Raw genomic sequence first — 26,713 nt, 5'->3', positions numbered from 1 at the left:
TTGCCTGTCAGTAAATGGCCTCATTGTGGAGCAGCTTAGCCTATATTTCTTTACTGCAGAGGCACAACTGACCACACCATAATACCTGTTAATGTGGAATCAACATCTTACACTATTACTAAGTGGACATTCATAGTGGCAATTTGTAAACCAGATTGGGTGACTGTGACCCCCAAAAGATTATTGAATTGTTTAAATTCTTTTGTTAAATGGATTATTGTAAAATAAGCCAAAAGTCCAAATTTGTATTTACAATTGTCTGCATACCAAGCAAGTCCACTATATTATTGAACATAAGACAATTCTGAGTAGTGATGTAGTTTAAGGCCTATTTTTTATAGTCAAATATGTAGGCTCCAATAGTGGCTATTAAGTGTACTTATTTGCCAAATAGCCTACAAGTTAATGAAAAAAGCAGGAATAAAGTTATAACAATAACTTTATTTAAAAATGAACTTTGGTGTCATTATTTTGCATAAATAGGCTACTACTACAGATTTGTATATACATTGTGTGAGTTCATTATAGTAACATTTGGCTGGATAAAGAAAATATGTTACATTAACCAGTACAGTACAGTAACCATGCATGATACTATGTAAAATGTGCACAAATAATACATACATTTAATACAAGCTGGTGTCATAAGGCAAACATATATACACACATATGTGGCATAAATATATAGTGAGGGTGCACTATGTAAATTTCTGCTACCTGCTTGTCTCCATGGGGATGTTATTGCAGTGCCTGGAATGTTCCACAGTATGGCATTTAAGTTATCTATCTTGCATGTATTAATTTATAGGTATTTTATTTCACAAAAATACCTTGAAAAGCAGGGGGTGCAGGTGAACCCTCCACCAGCAAAGTTACACAGTGCACCTTTAAGGCACAAACTAATATTGGACTGTCCTTTTCTATGAAATACATGACCATTTGCAACATGATAAATAATGTAGTAGTGTAATAAGGCAAGCTTCTGAGAAAAGTGTAAGGTTAAAAGGCACAATAAGAAGTTAATCAAATGAAATGAAAATAATGGTGACCTCTTCAAAACAAAACATTCAAATATTATTCAAATGATTGTCATCTGGGCGCACGTCTCATTGTTTTTATTTTTCATTTACGTGCAACAGTTTCTGACAGCTTCTTCAGTCGTTTCTTCAGCTCCAGGGGAAATTTCTCATAGCACTTCTTACAGACTGGCTTCATGTCAAACTCCACAAACTTGTTCCTGCATTTTACAAATCTCAAAGTTACAAAGATGTTAGCATGTTAACACAATAGTATGTATGTATGTATGTATGTATGTATGTATGTATGTATGTATGTATATGTATATATAGATATTTGTGTGTGCGCATGTATATAAATATATATATATACACACACACACACATATATATATATATATATATATATATATACATACATACATACATACATACACACACAGACACACACACACGCATACATAAATACATACATATATATATATATATACATTGTATACTGTTTTACTGTTAGTTATCCCTGACATTCAATCGCAGCCATGAAATTATCTGACAACTCTGAGGCCACAAACCTTAGCGTGTATCTTGCAATCAAACCCCTTGGCAGAAATGTAGGACAGTTTGAATATTAATATTCAAATCTTTACCTGTTTCACTTGTATATTTGTTCTCTTTGTTAAGATAATTTACTTTTACCTTTTGTGACGGTTTTGGACAACGGATGGGAATTAGCCTTTGGCGATAATCTGGTGTGTTTACATTCATGTTGTATCATGTCTGTTCATTACCAAGCATTGTCCCAATCAAATAAATAAATAAACTTAAGATATTGCAAATAATTGTGTTTTAAATCTACTAGCTTTCATTGGCATAATACTACATAATTATCAATGAAACTACTGCACGTGTGGGACCCAGTGAGTTGTAACCGGAAATCTGTTGGATGTGATTATGGGTTTACTTTCTGACGCCAAACAGATTCCAAAATGAAAGAAAAAAATACAAGTGTTTCTTTCAAACAGAGAATCCACTGTAGCCTACCACTGATCTGAATTTCCTGTTTGTATTGCGGAGGTTATCAGAGTAAATGGCTAATCTGTACACAATAAAGCATTTATAAGTTAGGTCACTAAATTTTTATCCCGTACGTTACTTATTGTACATGGGTTTTTTTTAAGACTACACTGTCGAACAGTGGAAATGTATTACAATTGCACAATAAAATGCTGTTGCTTCAAAAAAATATTGTGAATATTGTTGACTTAATTTAGAATTTATACTTATTTCGATACTATGATACTATTATGATAACTATTTTTTAAATTTTTTTTTTACTATTTTCAACATAATAGTACTTTCCACGTGGTCTTATAAATATTTCTCATAAAGATTAAAAGCATATAAAACTGGTCAAAAAAATCTGTCCTAAATTGTGATTTTAAAAAAAGAATCAAACATGAATTTCAAGTTTCCATTTAGTCTGATTAGAATCTGAAAATCTGAATCACGTTTTTTGACAAAAACCTCTGTATCTAGTATTCCTTTCAACATTTAATGAATGATATGTAGGTTATCATTATATGCACTGGTAAGGAAAGGAAGCAGTTATAGCAAAGATGGAAAATAAAGGCAAAAGGTAACTAGGACTGACCAAAAGAACAGAAGAAGTGAAGATTATAAGAGCAGAGGCAGTTCACAGACACATGGGTATCAATAATTTCTTCTTCTTATCTTTCAAGTCACGTTCACGCTTAGCCAGACGCCTCCTCATGTCATCTGGGAGGCGCTCGTAGCAGTGTTTACAAACCGGCTTCAAATCCACCTCCACAAACTTTTCCCTGAACAGAGCCCAAGAGAGGGGAAGGCAAGGAAAACAAGGAGGAAACAGACAAAGAGAAGACTAAATAAGAATGCTCAAGAGGAGCAGAGGACAGTAAATCACTTAAATTAACCCATAAGAACCCACGGTGACACCAATGTAACAAACACTTTGCAGAAATGTGTTCTATGTGGTCCACTTGGTCTGTGGTATATCCCACATAATCTTCCTTTAAGGAAAAATGGGTCCGGGTTCTTATGGGTTAAGGAATAAGTTCATAGTATAGAGAGGAAGCAGCAGACAGCAAGAGAACATAGTTTCAAGAACCAATTTATGATAGTGGGCTAACTGTTGCAGTGTATTTTTTGAGTCTGAGTTTACACTTAACCTTTGATCTCAGTTTTGTCCTGATATAGATTTGGTTTGGTTCTGTTTTTTTTTTTTTTTCTGGTTTAGTCCTGGTCTAATCCAGGTTTAATTCCAGTTTCGTTCCAATTTGGGTATGGTGTGTTCACAAGTATGAACACTGCCTTAGCATTTCTATTTATTCATTTATTTTCATCATTCTCCAAACTAGAGACTGACTTACTTGAGGGTGAGCTTGGTGTTGCAGGTGGAGCAGGCAAAACAGTTGACACACCAGGCCTTGTTAAGGGCAGACACCACTGAAAAACAAAAGATTTCTTTGGTATGATAACCATTTATCTATAAAATCCTGCTCAATGTGCAGATCTTTGGTGACATCTAGTGGTGATATGCAATTCACAAACATTCAACAGTGGGGAAAATTTTGAATGTGTAAGCAATTTCCATTATGCTGAGAAGACAGGCCTCTTATATTCTAGGAAGATACCTAAAATAGTAATTTCAAGCAATACATGTTATATCTTTTCATTAAATTACAATACTGAATATTCTTTGTGATTTTCTTTTGTTGTTTAACAAAAGCATTGATGACATGCACTTAAAAAAAAAAAAAAAGGACATATCTGAACACGTGCCCTCTTACCATCTCCTTCAATGACACGGTTGCAGTGGTAGCAAACATCTCCAAACAGCTGCCAGGGAGGAAACAACAGAAAACTGATTACCAAATTAATATAATTACAATTTATGTGAGTCATTTAATTAAAGAAAATAATCTTAGAAGGGCTTGATTCATAACATGCTTCAGATGCCATGCAAATAAGTCAGTTGCACGTATTTAATCACTTACATTTAAAGACTGAATTAATGTGCTTAAACACTAGGTGGAGTCATAACATACTTCAACAGTGACTATATAGTCAATTGAAAAAAAAAGTTCACAAAATAATTTAACAAAATTAAATTTGTATAATCCTCCAGCCTCAACAACTTATTTCCTATGATGACCAGGCTGTAGCTTATTAAATAATTGTTACCTTACGATCTTTGATAACGTGTAGATGAAATAAGGGTGAAGCAGATTTTCCAATCATGTCCCATTGCAAGATATCTATGTTTGTATTCTACCTTTTTACTAACATTTACTTACCTAGATGTCACATCTTCTTTTAAAATTGTAAAGGTGCACTATGTAGATATTATGGCTTTTCCTGGAATGTTCTACTGTACGGCATTACATAAATATTTACAGATATTTTTATTTCTAAAAAATGCTTTGGAAAAACATGCATTCTTCGTGGGCTCACCTATCCATAGATCTGGCCTGTAATTTGGCCTGGTAGCGTCACCTACTAACTCTATGTATGTTTAAGTTGAATGCTACAGTATATCATGGAACATTCCTTGTAAAGCAATAACATTTCCAGAGACAAGCACGTAGTGGCTCCTCCACCAGAAAAGTTACATAGTGCACCTTTACGTTACACTATTTAGCATTCAGAAGCTGCCTGTTACCTGGTTGTAGTGGGTCTCACAGTAGGCCAGTCCTTTACGCTCATAGTGACGGTGTCCCAGGAAAGGTTTCTCACACTTAGCACACACAAAATGCTGCAAAACAAACAAAAACAAAAGCCCAAAGCCAAGCACTTATGATCAACACGGCCAGCAAAAAACACTCCACAAGATTAAACAATATGACGTCAAGTCACTTCTGCCCAGCTGTTGCAGTACTGAAGGAGGGATGGATAGTATAGGAATTAAACAAATTATAAGTACAAGACAATCAGGGAAGTCTAAATTTATGTATACACCAATCAGGCACAATATTAAGACCACTATCACAAACCGGAGGCGAGGGATATGACAATTAAAATCACATTGTGACCTGACCCTGGAAGATTTGCCAATATAGACAGTCAGCTAAAGAGTAATTTGGTACTTTTAATGCAGTTCTATATCAAACACATGTCATCTACTTATATACTACTCATGCCAACTGACTTATCCTATTGGTCATGGTCCGATTGAGTGACAGGTGAATTGAACTGATTACAGTGAATTGTGAACTCTTAGAAGAAGAAGATGGCTTTATTTACCACTTAAGGCAAAGTAAAGCTATTACATTAAAAGACTAAAACTGAATTACAATTTCTTGTCGAAGTCAACACTGGTTGTGGGCTTTTCCTCGTAAGGAGAGAACAGTGAACCTTTCCTCGTAAGGAGAGAACAGTGAACCAGCAACAGAAGATGTTTTTGAGGAAGAATAGTATAATAATATTATTATTATTATTATTATAGAATTGATTTGCATTTTAGGCATGTGGTCATAATGGTATACCTGACTGACATATTCCAACCAACAGGGTGACACTAAAATTCAGTTGAGCCTACATTTATTGTTTTTGGGACCATTCCATGCATAAAACATGTCCAGAAATCACAAAATGTATTCAGTTTGTGGCTGAACTTTTATCAGTGTCACCCAAACCTAACAAGCAGTTTGGTGAGCCATGATGCAGCAGACAGGCACTTTCTGATCTTCTCACCATATCAAAGTGCTTCTCACAGTAAGCACGACCACCTCGTTCATAAAACGGGTGCCCCTGAAACGGTCTCTCACAAATAGTGCACACATGATGCTACAAGAAGATAAAAGGACAAGACAAAGGCCATAGGAGAAATAGAAGATGGTTAAAAGTAGTAGATAGTCAGAGATCTGGAAGATTCGAAGAAACTGCAAAGAACTGGTGAAATGCCTAAGAGTGACAGAGGACACTTAAAGAATATACAATTATTAGGACAAGATACACATAACATACGTACAACACATCCAAATAAACTTGTAGTGTATATTTGTATTATAACTTATACTTGTCTTTTATCGTGTATAGTCATACCTCCACGTGCCATTGTTTGCCCATAGCATTAACCACACGGCCCTCAATGGGCCTCCTACAGGCTCCACAGATCGGGACGCCCATTTTATCATGACAAGGCAGACAGTAGAGCTCCCCCTTCAGTTCACGGGCATCAGCGGTCAGCTCCTTCCTGCACAATGAGAATAAGTAAATACAGTATAGGGCTTAGGGACTTTTATTACACCTACCACCATCTCAAATAATATGCTCTTCTAAAACTAAAAGTGCCTTATGTAACTTTTGCTTTGCTGCTTTCCTCCATGGACATGCTATCACTTTTTCTGGGTAGCCTCTGCACCCCTGACAGGTACGTAGGACGATTACGTTTCCGAAACAGTGTATCAATAAAAGTGAATGACAGCGAGATACTTGAGAAACACCTCTCCACAGATCTGACCTGTAACTTGGGACACCAGAAAAGTTACATTGGGCCCCTTTTAAGGCAGTTGCAATTGCCTTTTATACATGCTGTTTCTATTCCACCAATAAAAGCATTTTCAATATTTGCCAACTAAAAATAATGGCATACTATGTAAGGAAAATAGATCCTGGACATCCTAAAACAATAGTAAAGTTATTTAAAGCATCCTCCCAAAATGACTTGATCAAACATAATGGAAAGCACACACAAGCGTGCATATAGTTTTACCCGCAGTTGTTGCAGTTGAAGTGGTCGGGGTGGTACGGGTCATTCTTGAAAAGCAGTGGCTGCTCGTCAATAATGGCATGACACTTTTGACAGATGTATTTCCCGAGGCCCCGAGCCTTTTCCCGGTTATGACACGGGCGACACAAGTGCCTGATGGGAGAAATACACTTAAGCAAAAGTTACAAAAAATATTGGTGGCAATAATAATAACAAAAAACACACACACACAAAAAAACAGCAATCCAAATCAATGCTACTTTTTCTTTTCATTTACTTAATTTTTGTTTTTACAAATTTTTGTTTTCTATATAAATAAATAAAAATCTAAATCAATCAATAAATAAAAATTATGGTGGTTTATTCATTTATTTTATGTTTGTAACTGACCTGCCAGCATTTTTGACAAAGCCCACATCAGCGAGCACGGCCTGGCAGATGTCGCAGCAGAAACAGTCCGGGTGCCAGCTGTTGTTCATGGCTTTGATCACTCGCCCGATGATGAACTCACCTGGGACGAAGATCAGAATATCATTAAAACTTTACTTTTCTGAAAAAGTTCTGAAAAAATCAAAGCAGAGATACATAGGGCAATATGAGGACAGGGCTGCAGAACCAACTTGGATTGGTAGAAGGAACTTAATAGGTAGTTATACCAGAACTTCTCAGACTCTTTCGGGTGTGCCCACTTTAGGGAATATAAAATAAATCTATGCCCCCCCATAACCTCAAGAGATTATAAAGTATTATATATGAGTAAAAATAAATGAAATTTGCATTTTGCACCTAAATTAACACGGGACAGTAATAATGCTATCAATGCCATTTATTTATTTATTTGTCATTATTTTAATGACAAATATCAAAGACAAATCTCACATTTAACACAAGAAGCACGTGGGACCAAAGCGGAAAGAAGGAGTTATTCTAAGCTTGACTCTGCACTCCCCCAAACAGGCCTGCCCCGCACTTTGAGAAGCTCTGAGTTAGACAAAACACACGTCTTTGGAGTTCATTGGGGAATTATTAAAATCTTAAAGAAAGGCAGACCCAAATGAATTAAATGTGGGTAATTACATCTACCTGACACTTTTTGGTATTGTTTTGGTAAGCAATTCTACAAATCATCTGCCTCTAACTTGTTATATTTATTAACCAAATATCTGATCATTAACTGATTTCTGGAGTTGTCAGATTATTGAAATACAATAGCCAAGTCTGATGTTAGAATTGTGATTTCTGACATCACCAGGTGTCTTGAATTATCAGATTTATTTTGTGCATGTAACACACACCAGATGTATTGACTCGGTTATCTGACTTTCTTGGCCATGTAAATATACCCAGTGAGCAGACATGGTGCATAATTGTAGATATCTAGATTAAATTGTTTTTTGTTTTTTTTTCTTATGACCCACCAACTCGAAACAACATACAGTATGTTTCATCACAACAAATGATCATTAATCCTCAATAATCTTTAATAATTGAAATAGTAGGTTTAATCTTACCACACTGGTGACAGCACGGAGCGAAAAGCATCTGGAAATCATGTTCACAGTACTTTCTTCCTTCAAACTGTCAACACAAAGCAAGTACTACAATATTATCCACATAAATTATGCAAAACACCTCAGGTGTAAACATAGCCCATTGTTAGAGTTTTTCTCGCCAGTATTGATAAACTGAGAGCAGAACAGAAATGTCTGATGTAAAAATTGATTCAGCCAGAGACATTTTGTCCCTGGAGTTTGTTGTGGACTTACTTAGCCTTGTGAACAAGCAGTTTACTGGAATTGGCTCAGGACACAATCAACATTAAAGGCTTTTGTGTTCCCGGGATGTCCATGAAGACTGAAGCAGTTGCTTTGGTAATTTGTACAAATCTGTATTTTTAAGGCCTTGACAAATATTGTTAACTTAAAAAGAAACATTTATATATACAAAGGTCTTTTATAACCTTTTGTAAATCCAGTTCCATGGTCACCCTTTGAAAAAGTTTGTGAAGGAAACAAATGTCTGTCAAATTACCTGAGGTGGAGCGCCCTCTATTGAGCATCTACCACACTTGGTTTTATTTCTCATAGAAATAATGCATAAACAAACTAACGTTTTTAGTACAGTCACATTTTTTACAAGAACTGCTAAATTTGAAAATTTTAAAAGAGTGGGTGCATACATTCAGTACTGCTGTACAGTCTGATAGAATAGACTGCTGATTGACTTGAGTTTATGAACAGGACTGATATTGTTGTCAACCACCTAACTTGTTGCTGCATAATGTTGCGATACTGAAATGTGTCTACATTCATGTATAAAAGTAAATATTTGGTTGTACCTCATAGAAGAGTCCTTCAGGAAATTGCTGGAAACACTGGGCGCACACAAAGCACTGCTCGTGGTACAGCTCTCCGTTGCTATTGACAATCTTCTCGGCCGGAGCAAATCCGCTCTTACAGCGCTCACAGATGGCATTGGCCAACGCATTAGCCATGTTCCTGTGAGAAAACACACAATAAACATTTTCTATACAAATGGATTACAATTACATATTTTAAAATAGAACATAACTTTTTTTTCTCATATTGATTAATCATGATTTTCCATTTTATTTGGTCTAATTAAAAATAATAATAATTTTTAAAATGTGATCAAATTCCTGAACACAGACTTTAGATCAGTTCCATTTAAAATAAAAACTAGTACAATTTTGTCCTCAAAAGTCTGAACTCTGCTCCAAACCAGGATTGGTTGTAGACCTCTTAGTTAAAAAGACCCAAGCATATACCAGTATTTAATTGAATCTCAATCTCGATTACATTTTCTTAATTGCACAGCCCTATTTTAAATAATTTAAAATCAAGTTTGTATTGTGTGAAGCAGTTCGTGTGTTTTGTTTCACTCACACTGATTTTTATTGTATTCTGTCTTTGACAGCTCCAAACAGCTGATTCCACCAGTCTTTTTAAAAGATATTCAAGAGTCCAGTCCTGTTCTTGAGCTGACCAGAAATAATTTAAAAAAAATAAATAAAACCATGCAAAAAACAACCTCCTTTAAAACAAAAACATAATTTTGCTCAGATTCATAACTGAAGAAGCAGCTTGGATGTGCAGGAAAAAGTAAGGATGAAAAGTATTAAACTATGTCAAGCAAGAAAACACCTAGGATCAGTATTTCAAAATCATATTAAAAGGTTAGTTTCTTATCAAAACATCTGAAGATAAATCCTACTCTGGATAAGAAATGTTGCTAGCCATGTACAAAGACACACAAGTTTTATCTGGCTCTGGAGTTTTGGGTGTGGAGGGTCAGAGAGGAAGAAAAAGTTACGTTAATTCAACAACTAAAGCTTTATTTGAAAAGCAAGTCCAGATGTGCAAAAAACTTGTCATTGTATTAAGTGTTTTAAAACCAAGAACAATTTAAAAGCAGAGAATCAATTTTTCGGTAAGTTTTATTTTTATAATCTAACATGTTTTCAATATATAAGGTGATAATACATGTTGTTATTGGAAGGTTGTTTTATTAGCCCTTTTGAATCAACAAGAGTCAAACATTTTTTCACTTTATTAATCAACTATGAAGGAACTATTTTAAATGTTACAGTTTTAAACCGTTACTATATGTCTGAAGTTTGTATAAAAAACACATGCAAATCCTGAGCACAACAAACAACAAGTCATAATGCTATAATGCTGAACATGTTCTGAATAGAATTCTTGTTGTTTTTTGTTTGGTTTGTTTGGTTTATGTGGAGTTGAGTTTGAATTAAAGCCTCACAGGCCACATTTTGCACTCGGCGGGCCCAGCACTCTCTATGGATGTCTTGGATATTTAAGGACTTGTCTCTTTGTTGTTGTGGCTTTGGGCTGTACTTGTCACAAACAAATATGACTTTGATCCCTGGATTGATTGGGGTGACCTGAAGAGCTACTGTGCCAAATTTTACGAATTTCAATGAATCTAATAAGTTGTTTTTTTTTACTTTGAAATGCTAGAAAATTTGGAAATTTTGCTATTAGGATACCATGTTCGCACATTAACTTTTTTGATTAGGATGACCAAATGGAATTTGGTATAGATTTAGTAAAATTTCATAAAACAAAATTTTCAGTCTTCCATAAAATTTTATTTCCTATTCTGTAGGGGGCGCTATCAAACCAATTTTGTTTCTTTCTCAATTAGTAGGTTTTGGCAAGAAAGCTTTATAACTGATATAAATTTGAGCCCAATTGGACTCTCCAACAGGAGCATATTTTGAAATTGCAAAATTTCAAAAATCCCGATGGAAATCTGCAGATTTGCCGCATGTAAATCATGATATATTTATCCAAATAATTTCGATAATTTCTGATGCCCCACTTCTCTAGGTGATATATAGTGATTCTCAGCCCTGTCGGTGAGTTTCCCTCGGAGGAGAGTTGAAATGCAATGTCTGCAAAAATGTTCAGCATTTCAGAATTTCCAACACAATACGGCCAATTTGCATTTTGTCAGAGGGTGTAATGAATGTGTGTACCAACTTTTGTGGTTCTAGGACCAACTACAATGAAAACACAGCAACCAAACAGATGACCACTTTTGTTGAAAAAGGGCTGCATAAATATTGGAGCCATCTTGTCTTTTGCTTTGACTGTTAAAGGTCAGAATGCCTCTGTCTCTCAGCAACAGAGGCAAACTCCATCAGACTGTGGGCATTTAGTGAGAGAGACCATCTGCCCATTCAACTCAGCCAAAACTAACAATTTATCCAAGTATCACCTCAGAAAATATATGGCTTTATACGTAATGTTTTTAGGAAGTAGGAGGGAATAATAACAAGTTAGATTGAATTAGGACTAATTCTGAACAGTCAAGACAAAAATCTTGTATTTATTTATTTAATCTCAAGAACATTTTTATAACGTAAATATTAGCTTCCTTTTCTTTAAAATGCTAAACAAAGTGAGAGCCAGTATGGACCTCCCTATTCTTGCGATAATCCTGAGGTAAAAATAATAATAATGCATTAGTCTCTCAGCACTCCAGACACTCAAAGTCAATCAACCTCTCCAACCTACTATCTATAATAACTCCCTCACATAGAACATTCAAACAAAGGCAAGATGAAGTATCTTGGTCAAGAACACAAAATATACTGGTTAGACTTGGAATCAATCTAGCAGTCTGGCAAATAGTGGAGTTTTTCTTGTCAGTATTGATAAACTGAGAGCAGAACAGAAATGTCAGATGCAAAAACGTATTCAGCCAGAGACTTTTTGTCCCTGGAGGTTGTTGTAGAGTTACTTAGCTTTGGGAACAAACAGTTTACTGGATATGGCTCAGAACAAAATCCACATTAAAGCCTTTTGTGTTCCAGGGATATCCATGGAGACTGAACAAGTTGCTTTAGTAATTTGTCCAAACCTGTATTTTTAAGGCCTTGTAACTCCAGTCAGACCTAAATATTAGACAACCCCTTCCTCATGGTTAAAGAAGGTAAACTGAACTATTAAAAAAAATGCTCTTCTCAATGTTAAATCCATTCATAGATATTGAATGTCTAGAGTGAAATCACACAACAGCAGTGGTCTGTCCCGTGGAGCATAGTTTAGGAAGTGATACATCTATGAGGCATTTCCATGATCCTATCTGCTTTTAGCACCCAGTCAATTACACAGCAGCCCTAAACAACAAGTCATTTTTCATTGAAGCCAATAGGAAACTCAGTCGGGATGAATATGGAAAAATCACATTCTTCAAGCGACAAGGTGGAACTGATAAGAAGCCGTGATATAATTTTCCAGTAAATTCCAAACATGTTTTAGTATATTGTTACATAAAATAACATGTGTAATAATTAAATTTCATTAAATAATACAACAGAACAATATTTGGACAGTTGTTTAAGTTGTTTGTTGGCTTAATTGTATTGGTGTTATATTGGGTCTATGAAATAAACTAAAATAAATGTTTCCATAGAGAGATAATGTTAGCATAGCATTACTCTGGTACATTGTAAATAACTTGTCATCATCACAAAGCAGTGACACAAGAATCACTTATGTTTGAAATGCCTGTTCTCTGTCCCTGTCCTGACCTTGTTCTCATTGTAGTCTAGCTCTCAACAACAGCCAAAAATAGAAATTATGCAAATGATTTGCAATTTATTCACACCTAATAACAATATTATCAGCAATTTACGCCCCTATTTATTTATCATGCAAGGTCTAATTAGAAAAAATCATTGTGCCATTTTATTATAGGTATATTTCATTATTCGTAGAATGTTACATTACATTTTATTTTGGGTGTACACAGAGATTACTAAAAAAGTGAAAGTTAAGCCACACATTGCCTACTATATGTTAGATGTACAATAGATAAATATATCAAATAACAATATACATATCATATTTGATCATCCTGACATTGTATTTCATTTTATTCATAGCTTTAATGATATGCACTGGGCTTGGGTTTTCAAAAACACTGATACCCAGATAGCCTACTAGATGCTAAAACTAGTATTGAAACTTGAATTAATTGACACTAAAACAATTACATAAATGACATAAAAACTGTTACAATTCACATTATGGTATCGAAGTTACTGAGTATCCAACCTTTCCTTAGTATCAAAGTTTCGTTTCATGCTTTTTAACTTCTAAACATCTTGTTGACCCTGTGTCCATGCTTCACTGTTCCTGTGATGATGCCATGTCACATCAGTCCAAAATAAAGCGGTATATTTAGCGCTCCTGTGCCTCCTGTTCACATAGCCCACATTCCACCAGACATATTCTACTTTGCATAACAACTCCCCCTTTGGCCCCAAAATAACTTTTACTGTGAGCTCCCTGCTGTGGCACAGAGCTAATCTTGCAAAAACATATGACCGCAAGTGTCAAAAGTGTCAAACAAGGATCTAGATAAAACATGGGTGAAACTTACAGTAGATTAGGGCTATGCGTAATAATAGAACAATTTCACTTTTTGTTGTTGTGAAAATCTGAATGCCACTGGAATGTCATTTACAGACAAACTACACTCGCTAAATAAACTAAATAAAAACATACTGGTTATAGAGTCTAATTATAACAGAACAGAATATTGTTTGTTTTTAGTTTAGGTTTGGACATCATTATAAGATCAATGCTTATCAGTGCCTTGGTAGAGTATTTTCTCAGAACTCATCTACACTGAAAAATTTAATGTTGACATGTGTTGTCATGTTTCCCCACTAACTTTCAATAGCATAGCCATTTAGATGGAAAACGGTGACATAATACATCCTGTAACTTGTCTTCCACCCATGGTGATGTCATTGCTTTGCCTGCAATGTGCCACAGAATGGCACTACACTTATGCTGGAAACGAGCAGGTGACACCACCAGGCAAAGTTACAGGTCAGATCTATGGAGAGGAGACTTTACTCACAGTGCGAAGGCATGTTTGTTTAAGGTATTTCTTGGAATTAAAACACTACTGAATAAATGCAAGATTTAACATTACTCAGTTTAACATTCCATATAAAGCAATAACATCTCCAAGAAGATGGTGGACACCTCACTAGAAAAGTTACATGGTGCAACTTTAAAGCCTACTTCTGAGTACATTTACTTACATTTTAGCATAAAAATCACAAAACTCCTTATAGACTTTGACATCACTTTTCCTTCTTTGGGATTTGGATACTGGGACCTCTGCCTCTCCCATGTCCTGAAAGCGATGATGATATCCGTTCATTTCTCCTTGAAGTACATGGTCCGAGATCTCTCCATCTTCTGGTATAGATGGAGGCAAGTGCCGCCCATTCACCTCCATTATTATCCAGAATTCAATCCCAAAGTTGTTATAATAAGGGTGTGTTGGCCCAAAATGCTATCCAGAAAGTTGTAAACGAATATAGAGCTGGCCAGTGAAAAGAGGGACTACTCTCTCTGTTTAAGAAACACGCCCACCAAAGTGAATGCACACCCACATCACTCTATTTTCCCCTCAGAGTTACACATGATCCATCCGCGCTCGTACAGCTATTCTTGGGCAGGCTGCTGACACCGGCGAGCCCACCCTGACGCCAGACGGAGGTCACCGTGTCATAAAAAATGTGTAGGGAGAGAGGGGAGAAGGGGGGAGGGGAGAGAGAGAGAGAGAGGAGGTGGGGGAGGAAGAGAAGAGTGAAGGAAAGATATGAGAGAGAGTTAAGGATAGAAAGGGGTGAAAAAGAGGGAGAGATCTGAAGACTTAAGAGAGAAACACGGGAAAGATAGAAGAGGGAGAGAAACGGTTGTGTGAGAGAAAAAGGACAAAGAATGAGGGAGAAGAAGAAAATGAAGGAAAAAAATAGGAGAGAATAAGAGTAGAGAGAGAAGGGGTAGAGAGATAGAAGAGGGTGAGAGAAACAATGAGAAACACAGGGAGACAGAGAAAGAAGAAGGGAGAGACAGTGTGACAGAGAGAGACAGACAGAGAGAGAGAGATGGTAGTCTGACAGACAGGAGTAATTGATATCAACAGCTCCGCTTCCTGTGGCACCAGATCAAAATTTAGTCTGCACTTGTCACTACGTTCAGAAGAATAATGGATGTAGGGATCAGCTGTTGACAAGGGAGAGCATCCGGGAGTAACGGGGTCCTGCAGAGTGAGCTCTATGCAAATATGTGTGTACAATAGTCTATAGTATTTGTGAGCGATTTTAAGTTGAATGCGCATTTTTGTAGATTAGTAATAAATTAATAAGTATTGGGGATAGTAAATAGTTGAAGTAAAGTGGTATTTCTATTCAGTGTTTTTGTATATTATAACAAATTATCACAATTTTAGGAGAACCATGTACTGTATTTACAATAGAGCTGAGAAGTATTAGAAAGAAATAATAGTATTTTTTTAACAAGAATCCCATGCAATTATGGTACACAAATAACTGCAGATGCGTTTGTTAACTACATTTGCAAACATGAAATTCATAAAGCAGCCCTAGTTTAGCAGTTTAATTGCGCCTTGATTTCCCCACTTTAAATTACAATATCAAATACATACCAAAACACATAATATTAAACAAAAATAATGAAGCAATAAGCCTATTATACTTTAACAACACACTGGCAAAATCTGGTATCTTCAAAGAGTTAGTCTTGCCCATTACTGTTTTTGTCAAGTACAAGCAAAAATAATATCGCCTGGATGTTACAAGAGTGTATTCGTTAGTGATTTCAGAGCAGCTTTGGCATTCACATTCAACTTTAAATCTGTCTAAGAAAATGATATGGCTCTTGTGTGGTTCTACTCAAGCATCCCAAATGAATGACCTCCGTGCTAACCACAAATGACGACATTAAACCAAGCTGGGAATAAACTCCAGTGAGAAGATTCAAACACTTTTTTTTTTTTTTACTTAAATAAATCAACGGCCCAAGATTTCTTTGCATTTAGTCTAGTTGAAATATTTCTCTTGGTGGTATACAAAAGTTCTTCTACATGACTCTATCCCTCTACAAATAGCGAGAGAGAGGGGCCTGTGTCTAAACTAGGTGCTGGCAGCTGCTGTTTAGTGTCTCTAAGGGTGAGACTGTGGACATAGCTGGAGCCAAAAGCTTCCTACTATAAAGCCATATATAGCTTTCGGCATCATTAAAGTGAACTTGTTTTTTATTTACATAAAAACATCACAATGTAATTGTTTTGTGTCTGTTGTGAATAAAATGCAGTAATGCAATATAGTATTTACTACCTGCTTGTCTCCACAGAGATGCCAATGGCTTTCCTGGAATGTTCCACAATATGGCATTAACTGTATCTTGCATTTATTCAATTACAGGTGTTTTTATTTCTGATTTTATAGCTAAATACTGACCTGATTCATAACTTGGCCTTGGCCTTGTCATCATCACCATTACCATACGATGGACTATTCTAGACAAAGATAACATGTAGACAAGCTGCTGATGAAAATTGCAAGAGAAAAGTTACATGTGACCATTAATTTACTTTAAATGAGCTGTCTTAAGAGCTATATTATGCTATCAGTTTCTTTAAATTATTATTGTGACTATAACATAGACTTATATATTGTTATAGATGTGTGAACTATATGTTGTTTTATTAATGTTTAATTATTGAGTCACGAACAATAAGAATCTGTATCTAGAATATATTTTCCAAATCCAATATGCAAATTAATGCACCCAACTGTGAGTAAGATCCAATCGCAGGAAAGTTACAAGATCATACCAGGTGGTGATGACATGCCATTTTAAAGGCACTGAGTCTGATCTGATCTGGACCAATCTTCATTACCCGAGTTAAATGCAATGCTTTTGAGATCTCTAACCCCAATCTACTCCACATGCTTTTCTATGTAGTGCATGTATATTTCATGTATTCTTAAGTGATGTTTGAGCTGGTGAGGACAGACAGAGGCACAATGGACAAAAGCACAGAACAGGAAACAACAACTGGAGTCAAAACCTCGAGACCTGCTCAGAGTCGTCACATGAACAATGAAACTCACTAATGAACAAAACACTAGAAAACACATATCTGTGCTCTGGTACTACAGAGTTTTATATACACTTAGTCCACAAGATCATATTTAAATGTTATGATGGTTATTTCAATGTACAATAGGGTTGGGCAATACAGCAAAAAAAATCTGTACCATTTTATAATTACTACAACTTATTTAGCCTAAAAAAGCATGAACAAAGACTTAGTTCATAATAAACAAATGGTTTATTAAGGGGTTATGGTTAGGAGTTAGGGAATTAATTCAGTTTGCCTGTTAACTGTTTTCATTAAGATTTTTTTGTTCATACCTTAGTTACTGTAGTAAATAAGACATAAATTCCTAAATGTACAAAACCACATGCTTAGTTGTGCCAAGCTCCAATATGAATCATTAATAATGTATGTTTTGTACAGATAAATCTATCTAGCATCATAATTAGTGGGAAATGGACTTTGTAAGTTATTTTTGCAAATATGTTTCAATGGTTTGTGAAGTGATTCATATCCAGCCATGTTCATTGTCGGGCAAAGCTGTTGACATAACAAACAATTTACATGGCAGAATCAGCTACTCATTACATTTCTATTGTCTGAAAGTGGTTCAAATGGGGTCCTTGAAGTGGGTAATGATTTTAAAAAGTAAAATTTAAAGTTGAAAATTCATAACTGTTCATAATGTTCTTGGTTAGAGTCCATGAGAGGTTAGCAGAGGTCAAAGTTCAAAGCATTTATCTACTGAACAGCTTGGAACAGGAATCATCTGTGTAGCAACAAATGACTAAGTCTGGCTTTATTAGGAAACCACATTATTACATCATATATCACATGGAAAGTTCAGATAAGATTTGTTTGACCCTCTCCACTGCCCTTATCCTCCCATCCGCTCAGAGCCAAGTGGCCACAACAAACCAAACACGCCCTGTTCCCACTTTTAAGCACACACTTTGAGTCAACAGTCACCATGGTAACACAGACGTGAGAGCCCGGGTCCAAAACTCATGAATCAAAGACATAGGCAAACAGCAGGAGCTATGACTATATTGCTATTGCTTCATGAAGTACAACTGGTTATTGGAAAGTTAAAAAGAATACTACTCATTCAAAAATGGGTGTCATACAAAGCTTCTTACGAATTTGAGTGAGTGGTGTTGGGTCACAAAAAACCCCCCAAAACACTAGTGCTTCAATAACAAAAATATAGGTATAAGTAGCATTACCATTTCCATTACTAACTATACCACTATTATTACTGCGGCGATTTATGTTGTTCAAAAATATCCCTGCATCACCAAGTCTAGATAGATATTAGAAAAGACAAAAAGAAGTAGTCATGGCACTCTAATTAAAAGAAGAAAGAAAAAAAAAAACTGAACTGACATAACAAAACAACTGTTCAACCATCAGACATAGCTTTCACAAAACCAGTCTTCCCAATCACAAGACAAAAATACAACCAGCCTGCCCCGCAATAGTGAATTTCATTTACTGAAGTAACAATGTCAAAAAAAGATATGAACTACTTACTACACAGCTATTATAACCATAGTTCAAATCAGATCAAAACACTGACAATTTTGCATCTCAATCAACCTATAGTTTTAAAAATAGCACTGGGATTTTCAAGATACCTCCTTATTTCTTATTTAGTTTAGAAGCTTCTGTTTCATTTCTATTGCTCCAACAACTTGTTCTATCACATCTTTGTTTTTACAGTGTCGCTGCAGCAGCAGAGGGAATCTCCACAGACAGCCCTGAGGCTCGCTCCATAAAAACACTCAGCAAAGTACTGGAGGAGTTCATCAAAACTGTGTCAAATCTGAACCCGTCATTGCACTTAATACTGTTCCTTAGCTTTGGGATCTACTTTCTTACCTCTAATACTAACTAATTACTAACATAATTTAATTTTTTTCACAGCATAAATAACTTCACTTCACTAACTTCACTGTCTACGCAGTAAAAAAAAAATACAGTAACCTACATTTGGGAATGATTAAATTATTGGTAATGTCGTCAGTGTTGTTTCAAAAATATGAATTCTATGCAAAATGTATCCATAATAACTAAATAATCTTTCAAATAATAGCATAAAGTAATATGTCAGCACCCCTGCACCCCCTTCAGTGTATTATTAACCACCTACTTTATAACCATTTCACAAAATCAATAACTCCAGATGGCTAAATTACATTGTGTTAGTGACAATAGGCTAGACTTTACGGTAATAAAACTCATTAGCTGCTCTTCTGTCACCGCGTTCCAATAGCAGGGTTACTGGGGACATCTCTGCACAGAAACCCCCTCTTTCCCTCCACATTCTTCACATTTTTACATTCCTATAATCACGGCACGATCACAGACCAAGAGGGAAATACTTTGCTTGTGAAAGATTTAATAAGAAGATGGGCGAATGTTAACATATTGTGAAACAAGAGTTGCAAAAGTGTACACAGTTTGGTCCACTTCCTTCTAAACAAATGTAAGGAATTCAAGTTTGGCTGCAGTATTTGCTTATCTTGCCTTATCTGTCAAATTGGTGTAAGTGTGAAAAAGCTTGTGCTAATAGTAACTTAACCAGGCACGTTGATAAGAAGTTGATAAAAAATAGCTTGATTTCATTAAGGTCACTGTGTAAACGATGTATTGTGTTGGAAAAGGACTAAAAATACAAAGCCCACTTATGCCAGGTTGTAAGAAAACATCTCCAGTAATCTTATAATTAGAACATTTTAAACATTAAACTGATCATGGTGCTTCTGATCACTCCCTCTGATTTTGTGGTTTGCATGTCTTAAAAGAACTTTAAAGGACCAAAAAAAAAAAAAAAAACAATTTTGTGTGAATGTAAATATTGAAGTGATAATATATTATTTGATTGCAATAAACCAAAAAAAATAAATAAATAAAAATCATATTAGAAGCACCAAACCATAGTCTGTGTCTTCTTGGGAATGCAGTCACTGTTTTAGGACACTCACCTGAAGCTATCCCTGGCCCCACTGCCATAGCTGTCCGGTCTCTCCTGTCTCCGTCTGTACAAGTCGGAATTTGACAACTCCTTTAGTCTCAATGCGTTCATCCTCTTCCTTCCTTCTTTCTTTCAACTTAGTAAATTATTTTAAAAAAACATGGGACTTCTCTGTCAAAACTTGTGTTGAAATCTGACCCAGTTTGAAAGATTTCTCTATGTCTGCTGCCTTGTGTACACCTTCCTACGCCCCTCCTCCAGCTGCAGGTAACTGGGAAAATTACTTTTGAGAAAATGACAAGCCGAAATAAGCCCTGCCCAGTCTGACCTTTGCCCCTCAAACTGTCGACACCCACTTTAGCTCAATCTGCCTCTGTCTGCAAAGGGCATGGGATAATCACCACACAAACACAAAAAAGGCCACAGCTGATCAGATAAAGATAAAGCAGGGACATTTAATAATGCTGTAATCTAATTTGATATAATGTCCTTTAGTACTGTAAGGTCAAAAAGTTTAGCCTTACAATTTAAGTGGTCACATCCTATACCATTCCATAGGGAATTTCAAGTCCACAGGTTGTAAGGTTTAAAGGTGCAATATGTAATTACTGTAATAATAATAATTATTATTGCTTTGCCTGGACACAGACATCTTGCTACATCTTACAGCTATATTGGGAAGCAAATCTAAACATGGTTACAGGAACTGGAGTGATTGCTATTAATGTTCCACAGTATGGAATTAAACTTATCTATATCTATGGAGACAAACAGGTGACCCCACCAGGATAAGTTAACATCAGTAATGTAAGTAGATAAGTAAATATAAAAGTTGATATTTATTTAAACAAAAATACATTAAAGACAATATGTTGCATTGCTAATGACCATTTTTTATGTTATTTCTTCAACTTTAAAATAAAATCTGCAGAATATCAGTCCACACAATAATACTGTCCCAACTCAAAATGTAATACTTCTACCGGTACTTTAAAACCATATTAAATGCCAATTTGTAGCTAAGCTATAGCTTCAAATTTGGACCAAATGTCAAATGTTGAATAATTCATGTCAGTCTAGTGTGGGAGAAACAGATCCTCTCGAAAATGACCAAAAACAGACCAAGCATTTTAGAAGTTGCCCTTTTACTCCTTCAAAACAGAGCAATGCATAATATTTGTGCCTCTGGGCTATGGTTTAAACCAGTGGTTCTCAACCATTTTCAGTCGTGACCCTCATAATAATGACCGCTGACATTTGCGACCCAAAATGATAAAGTAGTCTCATGTCTAATGTTTGATTTTATTTTCAGGACATATGCCTAGATACATTGATTTGGTAGGTCAACAAATATAGGAATCTACACATACCACTGCATTTGAAGGGTCAAACCTTGTTTGAGACTATTATATCCATTATCAATTTCTCCAATGTCATTTGGGGACCCCCTGAAATTGTTTTGCAACTTCCATGGGGGTCCCAACGACCAGGAAGCGAACCACTGGTTTAAACTAATGTGAAATGTTATCAGTTTATACAAAGATAATAACTAGATCAATGTCAAATGAAGTCCCACCATTAGTTCGCATTTTCAATATTTACTTTTGCTTGTCTTGGCCTGTCAGCATTCCTCACACATTCGTGGCACTAAAAACGTCACATGTCAAATTTCATTGCCAGAGGTGCTGTTGTAAATTCAAGTGCCAACCTACAAAGAACAAATGTGTCAAGGTTGTAATGGAAAATCTACGATGTAGTTGAGGGCAGGGTCTGACATGGCAAAATGTAATGGTTAGACAAGCTCAGGCAGTAGCAAAGCCAGAAAAAGTAAGACTCATGACAAGAGCAAAGTGAATTTTCACCAATTTAAAGGGTACAATGTAACTTTTCTGGTGGGCACTGAGGGGTCCACTATCAGCTAGTTGATTTGATTGAAATGTTTCACAGTATAGCATTTAACTTATCCTAGCATTGATAATTACTGGTGTTTTATTGCTTAAAATACCTTGAAAAACATGCATTCTAAAAGTTAGCAGGGTCATCTCTCCACACTCGGCAGAACCTCCGCCAGAACATAGTTACATAGTGCACCATTAAATTAAATAATAGTCTTAAAAATGTAAACAATAAATAAGTAAGCAAATGGTGCTATATAAAAATAAAACAAGCAAATTTAGAAGGGTAATGCAATATGTCAACAAAATACTTCAAATTATAAACCAATGATCAAACTCTTCTACGTTTTAAATTGTTTGTCCATGCTCTTTAAAGCACACACTGAAGCCTAGTAGTACTGTCATGACATGAAACTTCACAGCATGAGGCAGAGCTGAGAGATGTTCACACAGTACACACTGCCCCCATGTGGATAACTCTGGTACTACAAAACTTTCACAATTGCCAGTATTGCCAAACTCACTGCAACATTCAACCATTGTCTTTGGAGTTTTTACATTTTAAATACGTTTTCTAATTTAAGTCAAATATCTCTCCACACTCATTTGCTCAAGCTTATATGTTGTGTTGGTTATTGTGGAATCACCAATCAGCATACCAAAATAAGCTTAGAGGTGTACTAAGTTTTATGACATTAATCTTATCTCAATACAGAAAAGCAGGTGGTACTATCAGGCCAAGTTATGGGTCAGATTTGTGGAGAGGCAACCCTGCTCGTAGCAACAATGTATATATATTTTTTGCAATAAAAACTGCAGCAGATTCAAGATAAATGGGTTTAAATACTGTACTCGGAACATCCCAAGCAAATCAAAAACATCTCCATGGAGACCAGCAGGGGCTGACCTTCCACCAGAAAAGTTACAGAGTGCACATTTAATTATGGTACAAACAATCTTTAGCAACTTTCCTTCTCAAAAGCTTTTCATCGACTACATTGGACAAGTAAAATGTGCAACAAGAAATGATTAAACAATTAGTATGATAGTATAAATTGCTACTGAAAATTGCTTCTTACCAAAAGCTGCAGAGCTGAACTGAACAAGGATATGTCTTTAGTGTCTCTTGGAGCTGTCACTTGCTGTGTTATCTATGGCCACATCACTTCCTGTGTCATCTGTGGCCTGTGTTTGTACTGAAACATATGTGCCAGGCCCATACTATTTACACCCTCCCTCTGTCATTTGGAAAGATTAGCAATGGTTAAAGAATAAATAGCTAGAAAAATAGTGTGGAAAGAATTGCTGTATTTGGAAGGTTGAAAATAATTTTATTCTGTGTAAAAGATGAACAAGAAAAGGTTGATGAAGATGGTGGGGTTATAAAATTGCAGTGAAGTTAAAGGACCATGAAACAATTAGCAGGAGGCTGTCGTTGGGGCAAAGTGAGAGGAGGGAAAGTGTCTCTCACAGTGCAAATGGCTCAGTTTGGCTGGAAATACTTTAAAGCATTTCTTCATTGCGTTAATTTAAAGCACTTCCCCATTGCAGCTATTTCCAAGTAAATATGCACATTTATAGCACATTTCTTAGCTAATGGTATGACTCATGTAACTAAAGGAGATGAATAGGGAATTAAAAATAAATCCTAAAACAAGGCGTGTAAAAAAGGGTAAATGTGTACTACATGGTTATTCCTGACCAAGATTCTGCATAATTATTTTATTTTTACTGTGATTCTGATATTTAATTTCGACAGCATGTCTATAACAAAACACATTTCCTCAGGGTTAGTCTAAACCTAAAATGATGATTTTTGTTGTTATGGAGTTATGAAGTCTTGTCCTTAATATAAATTATCAGGTTCAACATTTGTGAATTTAACTTTTTAGATAATTTGGGTAATAATAAACAAATAGGGAAATTAGTTTGCAATTCATAAAAAAAAGAAACAATTGGTCAATAGTTTATCTATTTCATGCAATTCATATATAATAAACTATATAAAATTATACAATCCACAATAACATATACATTACAAATAACAAATTATGACAATTTATACTTTTAAATACAAAATGATAGTTGTATCAAAAAACTTTTCAGAAGACACCTAAATACGCCCCTTATGAGACAGTGTCTAGTTTCAATTAAGGCTGGGCTGTTAATCAAATTAATTTGATTAATTTGGGTTTTTCATAATCAATATTCTGAAAAATTGCTAAAGCGTGTAATCAAGGATTATTATGAAACAAGTTTACCCTTACTTGCAAGGCAGGATTAATGTGCAATTACAAATTAGATATCTGTACAAAAGTACAGATATCTAACTTAAATTGCCCTAACTTAAATTGTCAGACTGCTTGAAAGAGCAGTCACTGTTCTGACTACCCTAGTTTCAACACTAGCTTTAATATCAATTAGTAAGTTTCAATTTTATGTCAGCGCAAGTCCTTATTAGCTCATAGAGTTTACATAATGCTGGTGCGTTTCACACTGAGGACAATTCTATCCTTGCAGCAGTTCCTCTCAGTTTCCCAAACAAGGACAAGTCCATGGTGCTGGAGGCATTCCTTTGAGCTGTGGTTATATCAACAAACTCACACGAGATGAATATCAACCATATTACTGTCTTATAATGTCATGTCAATGTCAGCCTTTGTGTCCGGAGTAGAGGTGAGTGATACAATGTCAGTGTGTTTGCTTCAAAAAGTTGCAAAATTATCGAGCATAGGAACAGTCTGCAAAAAGAGCTCTTTTGTGATTAATTTACAGAGGAAAACTTTGCGGAAAACTCACATTGACAGGCTAATTTTAACACGTTTCTGATTGATTGCAGAATACTATTTGAATATTATGTATTATTATCTGGATAATCAACAAAATACACAAAGATATTAAGTTTTATCAAATGCGATCAAGCCCAAATCTGGAGTGCACCAGAATAAAAGCCAAATTCATATGGGGCTATACTTAGCTCAGTCGTGCACACAGCAGCATTCAGCAAAAGGAGGAAAAAGCTGCTGTGAGAGAAAGAGAGGGAGAGAGAGGAAGAGAGAGAGGAAGAAAGAGAGAGAGAGAGAGAGAGAGGAAAAGAGGGAGAGAGAAATAGAGAGGAAGAGAGAGGAGGAGAGAGACAGAGAGAGGTGGGAGGAAGAAAAAAATAGAGAAAGAAAAGATAGGAGGTCTCTGGGGAATGGATGCTCAGGAAGTGGCCTGGAAACAGTAGTGTCCAGCAGAGTGGGCATTCCTGACCAGGGAGGAGCGGCCACTAAAATATAAACAAACCCTGCATTTTTTCTACTTCTACGCAAAAAATAAACCAATAACAAAATAAAAAGCCAAACAAACCTCTGACAATATATTTGACATTGCTTGACATTACTGAAGTCGGCTTAAAAGGTTATGTCACCAATTTGTAAGTTTACACCCAGTCGCAGCATTTGCAGAGTCGTTAAAGAATGAGTGAAACTTGTAAAAAAAAAAACACTTGAAAAGGCCTAGTGTAACTAACGTTACTGACTATAGTACTATACTGACAGACTACAGACAGATGCTTGGCTGTTTGTTCTGTGCAATGCAAAATTACAATACAACTTTAACTAAATAACTTAACAATAATGCCTATGACAGACAGTAATTAACTTAAAGATAAAGAATTCATTACAATTCCATTAATTTATCATTATAAGTGCCAATATCTTAACAAATGAAGATAACTATGTCTAAACTTTAGACCTTTATTATATTTTAATATAATAGTTCCTTCAAGTGTACACTAGAGGGGGACACGTGAGAGGCGATGTCTGAAGTTCAGAAAAAAAAACTTAAGAAAAATGACTAGAAAGCTAAAATCAAACGCTTAAATAGTGTATCATCGCAAAAAAAAAGAAAAAAAAAAGCAATTTACAAAAGTAGATCTTGCACAGACTTTACACAAAGCGCAGACACATGGCTAAAACGCTGGATAGATGAGTTTTCTCAGCGTTTTCCACGGCCAACATTTTGCTTCTTCAATCACTCCCAACAACTTCTTGACTTTTCATACAAAAACTCTTCAAATGAAACCTCGTATGTATTCTACTCACCCGTTTGTCATTTCGTTAATTGCCAGCATCTCTGCAAAATCTTTTGCCCCGGTGATTGTCCCGTATCGAGCCGCTCGTATCCAGATGTGCTGTGGTCGGATGTTTCCCTGGTGGAGGAGCAGAATGGCGCAGACACGGGCCTCGCCTCACTTCCCTCTGCGTCCAGTCACTGTAGCGCAAATGCACGAATCCTGTTCAACTGTCAAAGTAAGACGATATATCTGATAGGCTATGTAAAATTAAATAATTATGACACAACAGTCAAATGTGTCATCAGTTTAAATAAGCTATGATAGTTATTCTGGGTGATTCAGACACTTTCATTTTGCGTCAGCGATTAAAAAATTATTTATGTTTTATTTTGAAGAAACGGGAAATCAATATTTTTGCCTCTATCTATGTTGCCTTTACACAATTTTATACTCAACTTCATCAGATCAACACACCTTAACTTTTTACATTTTCTCAAAATACTTTCTAACGCGGTCAGAGTAAACTTAGATACG

General features: G+C 35.7%; 1 protein-coding gene across 8 annotated transcripts; it reads right to left on the bottom strand.

Moving 5' to 3' along the window:
- Positions 1-423: 423 nt before the first annotated feature.
- Positions 424-26,367, bottom strand: LOC117389396 (LIM and senescent cell antigen-like-containing domain protein 1). 8 transcript variants are annotated; one of them, XM_055230635.1, is made up of 11 exons: positions 14,375-14,735; positions 9,104-9,263; positions 8,277-8,343; positions 7,156-7,276; positions 6,769-6,918; positions 6,099-6,249; positions 4,717-4,809; positions 3,845-3,893; positions 3,425-3,500; positions 2,720-2,854; positions 424-1,237 (listed from the first exon to the last, which is right to left on the bottom strand). In XM_055230635.1, exons 1-11 carry the CDS (start codon positions 14,572-14,574, stop codon positions 1,123-1,125), a joined length of 1,317 nt encoding a protein of 438 aa, XP_055086610.1. In that variant the 5' UTR covers positions 14,575-14,735; the 3' UTR covers positions 424-1,122. The 8 variants fall into 8 exon arrangements, with proteins under 8 accessions (XP_055086610.1, XP_033842958.1, XP_033842957.1 ...); XM_055230634.1 differs by lacking the exon at positions 14,375-14,735 and adding an exon at positions 26,208-26,336 and having other exon boundaries at positions 1,160-1,237; positions 2,668-2,854; XM_055230633.1 differs by lacking the exon at positions 14,375-14,735 and adding an exon at positions 20,235-20,488 and having other exon boundaries at positions 1,160-1,237; positions 2,668-2,854.
- Between the last annotated feature and the right edge of the window lie 346 nt (positions 26,368-26,713).

Source organism: Periophthalmus magnuspinnatus, chromosome 21 (assembly GCF_009829125.3).
Source record: "Periophthalmus magnuspinnatus isolate fPerMag1 chromosome 21, fPerMag1.2.pri, whole genome shotgun sequence".
Classification (NCBI taxonomy): Eukaryota; Metazoa; Chordata; class Actinopteri; order Gobiiformes; family Gobiidae; genus Periophthalmus; species Periophthalmus magnuspinnatus.
This window is presented reverse-complemented; position numbering and strand designations above follow the sequence as displayed.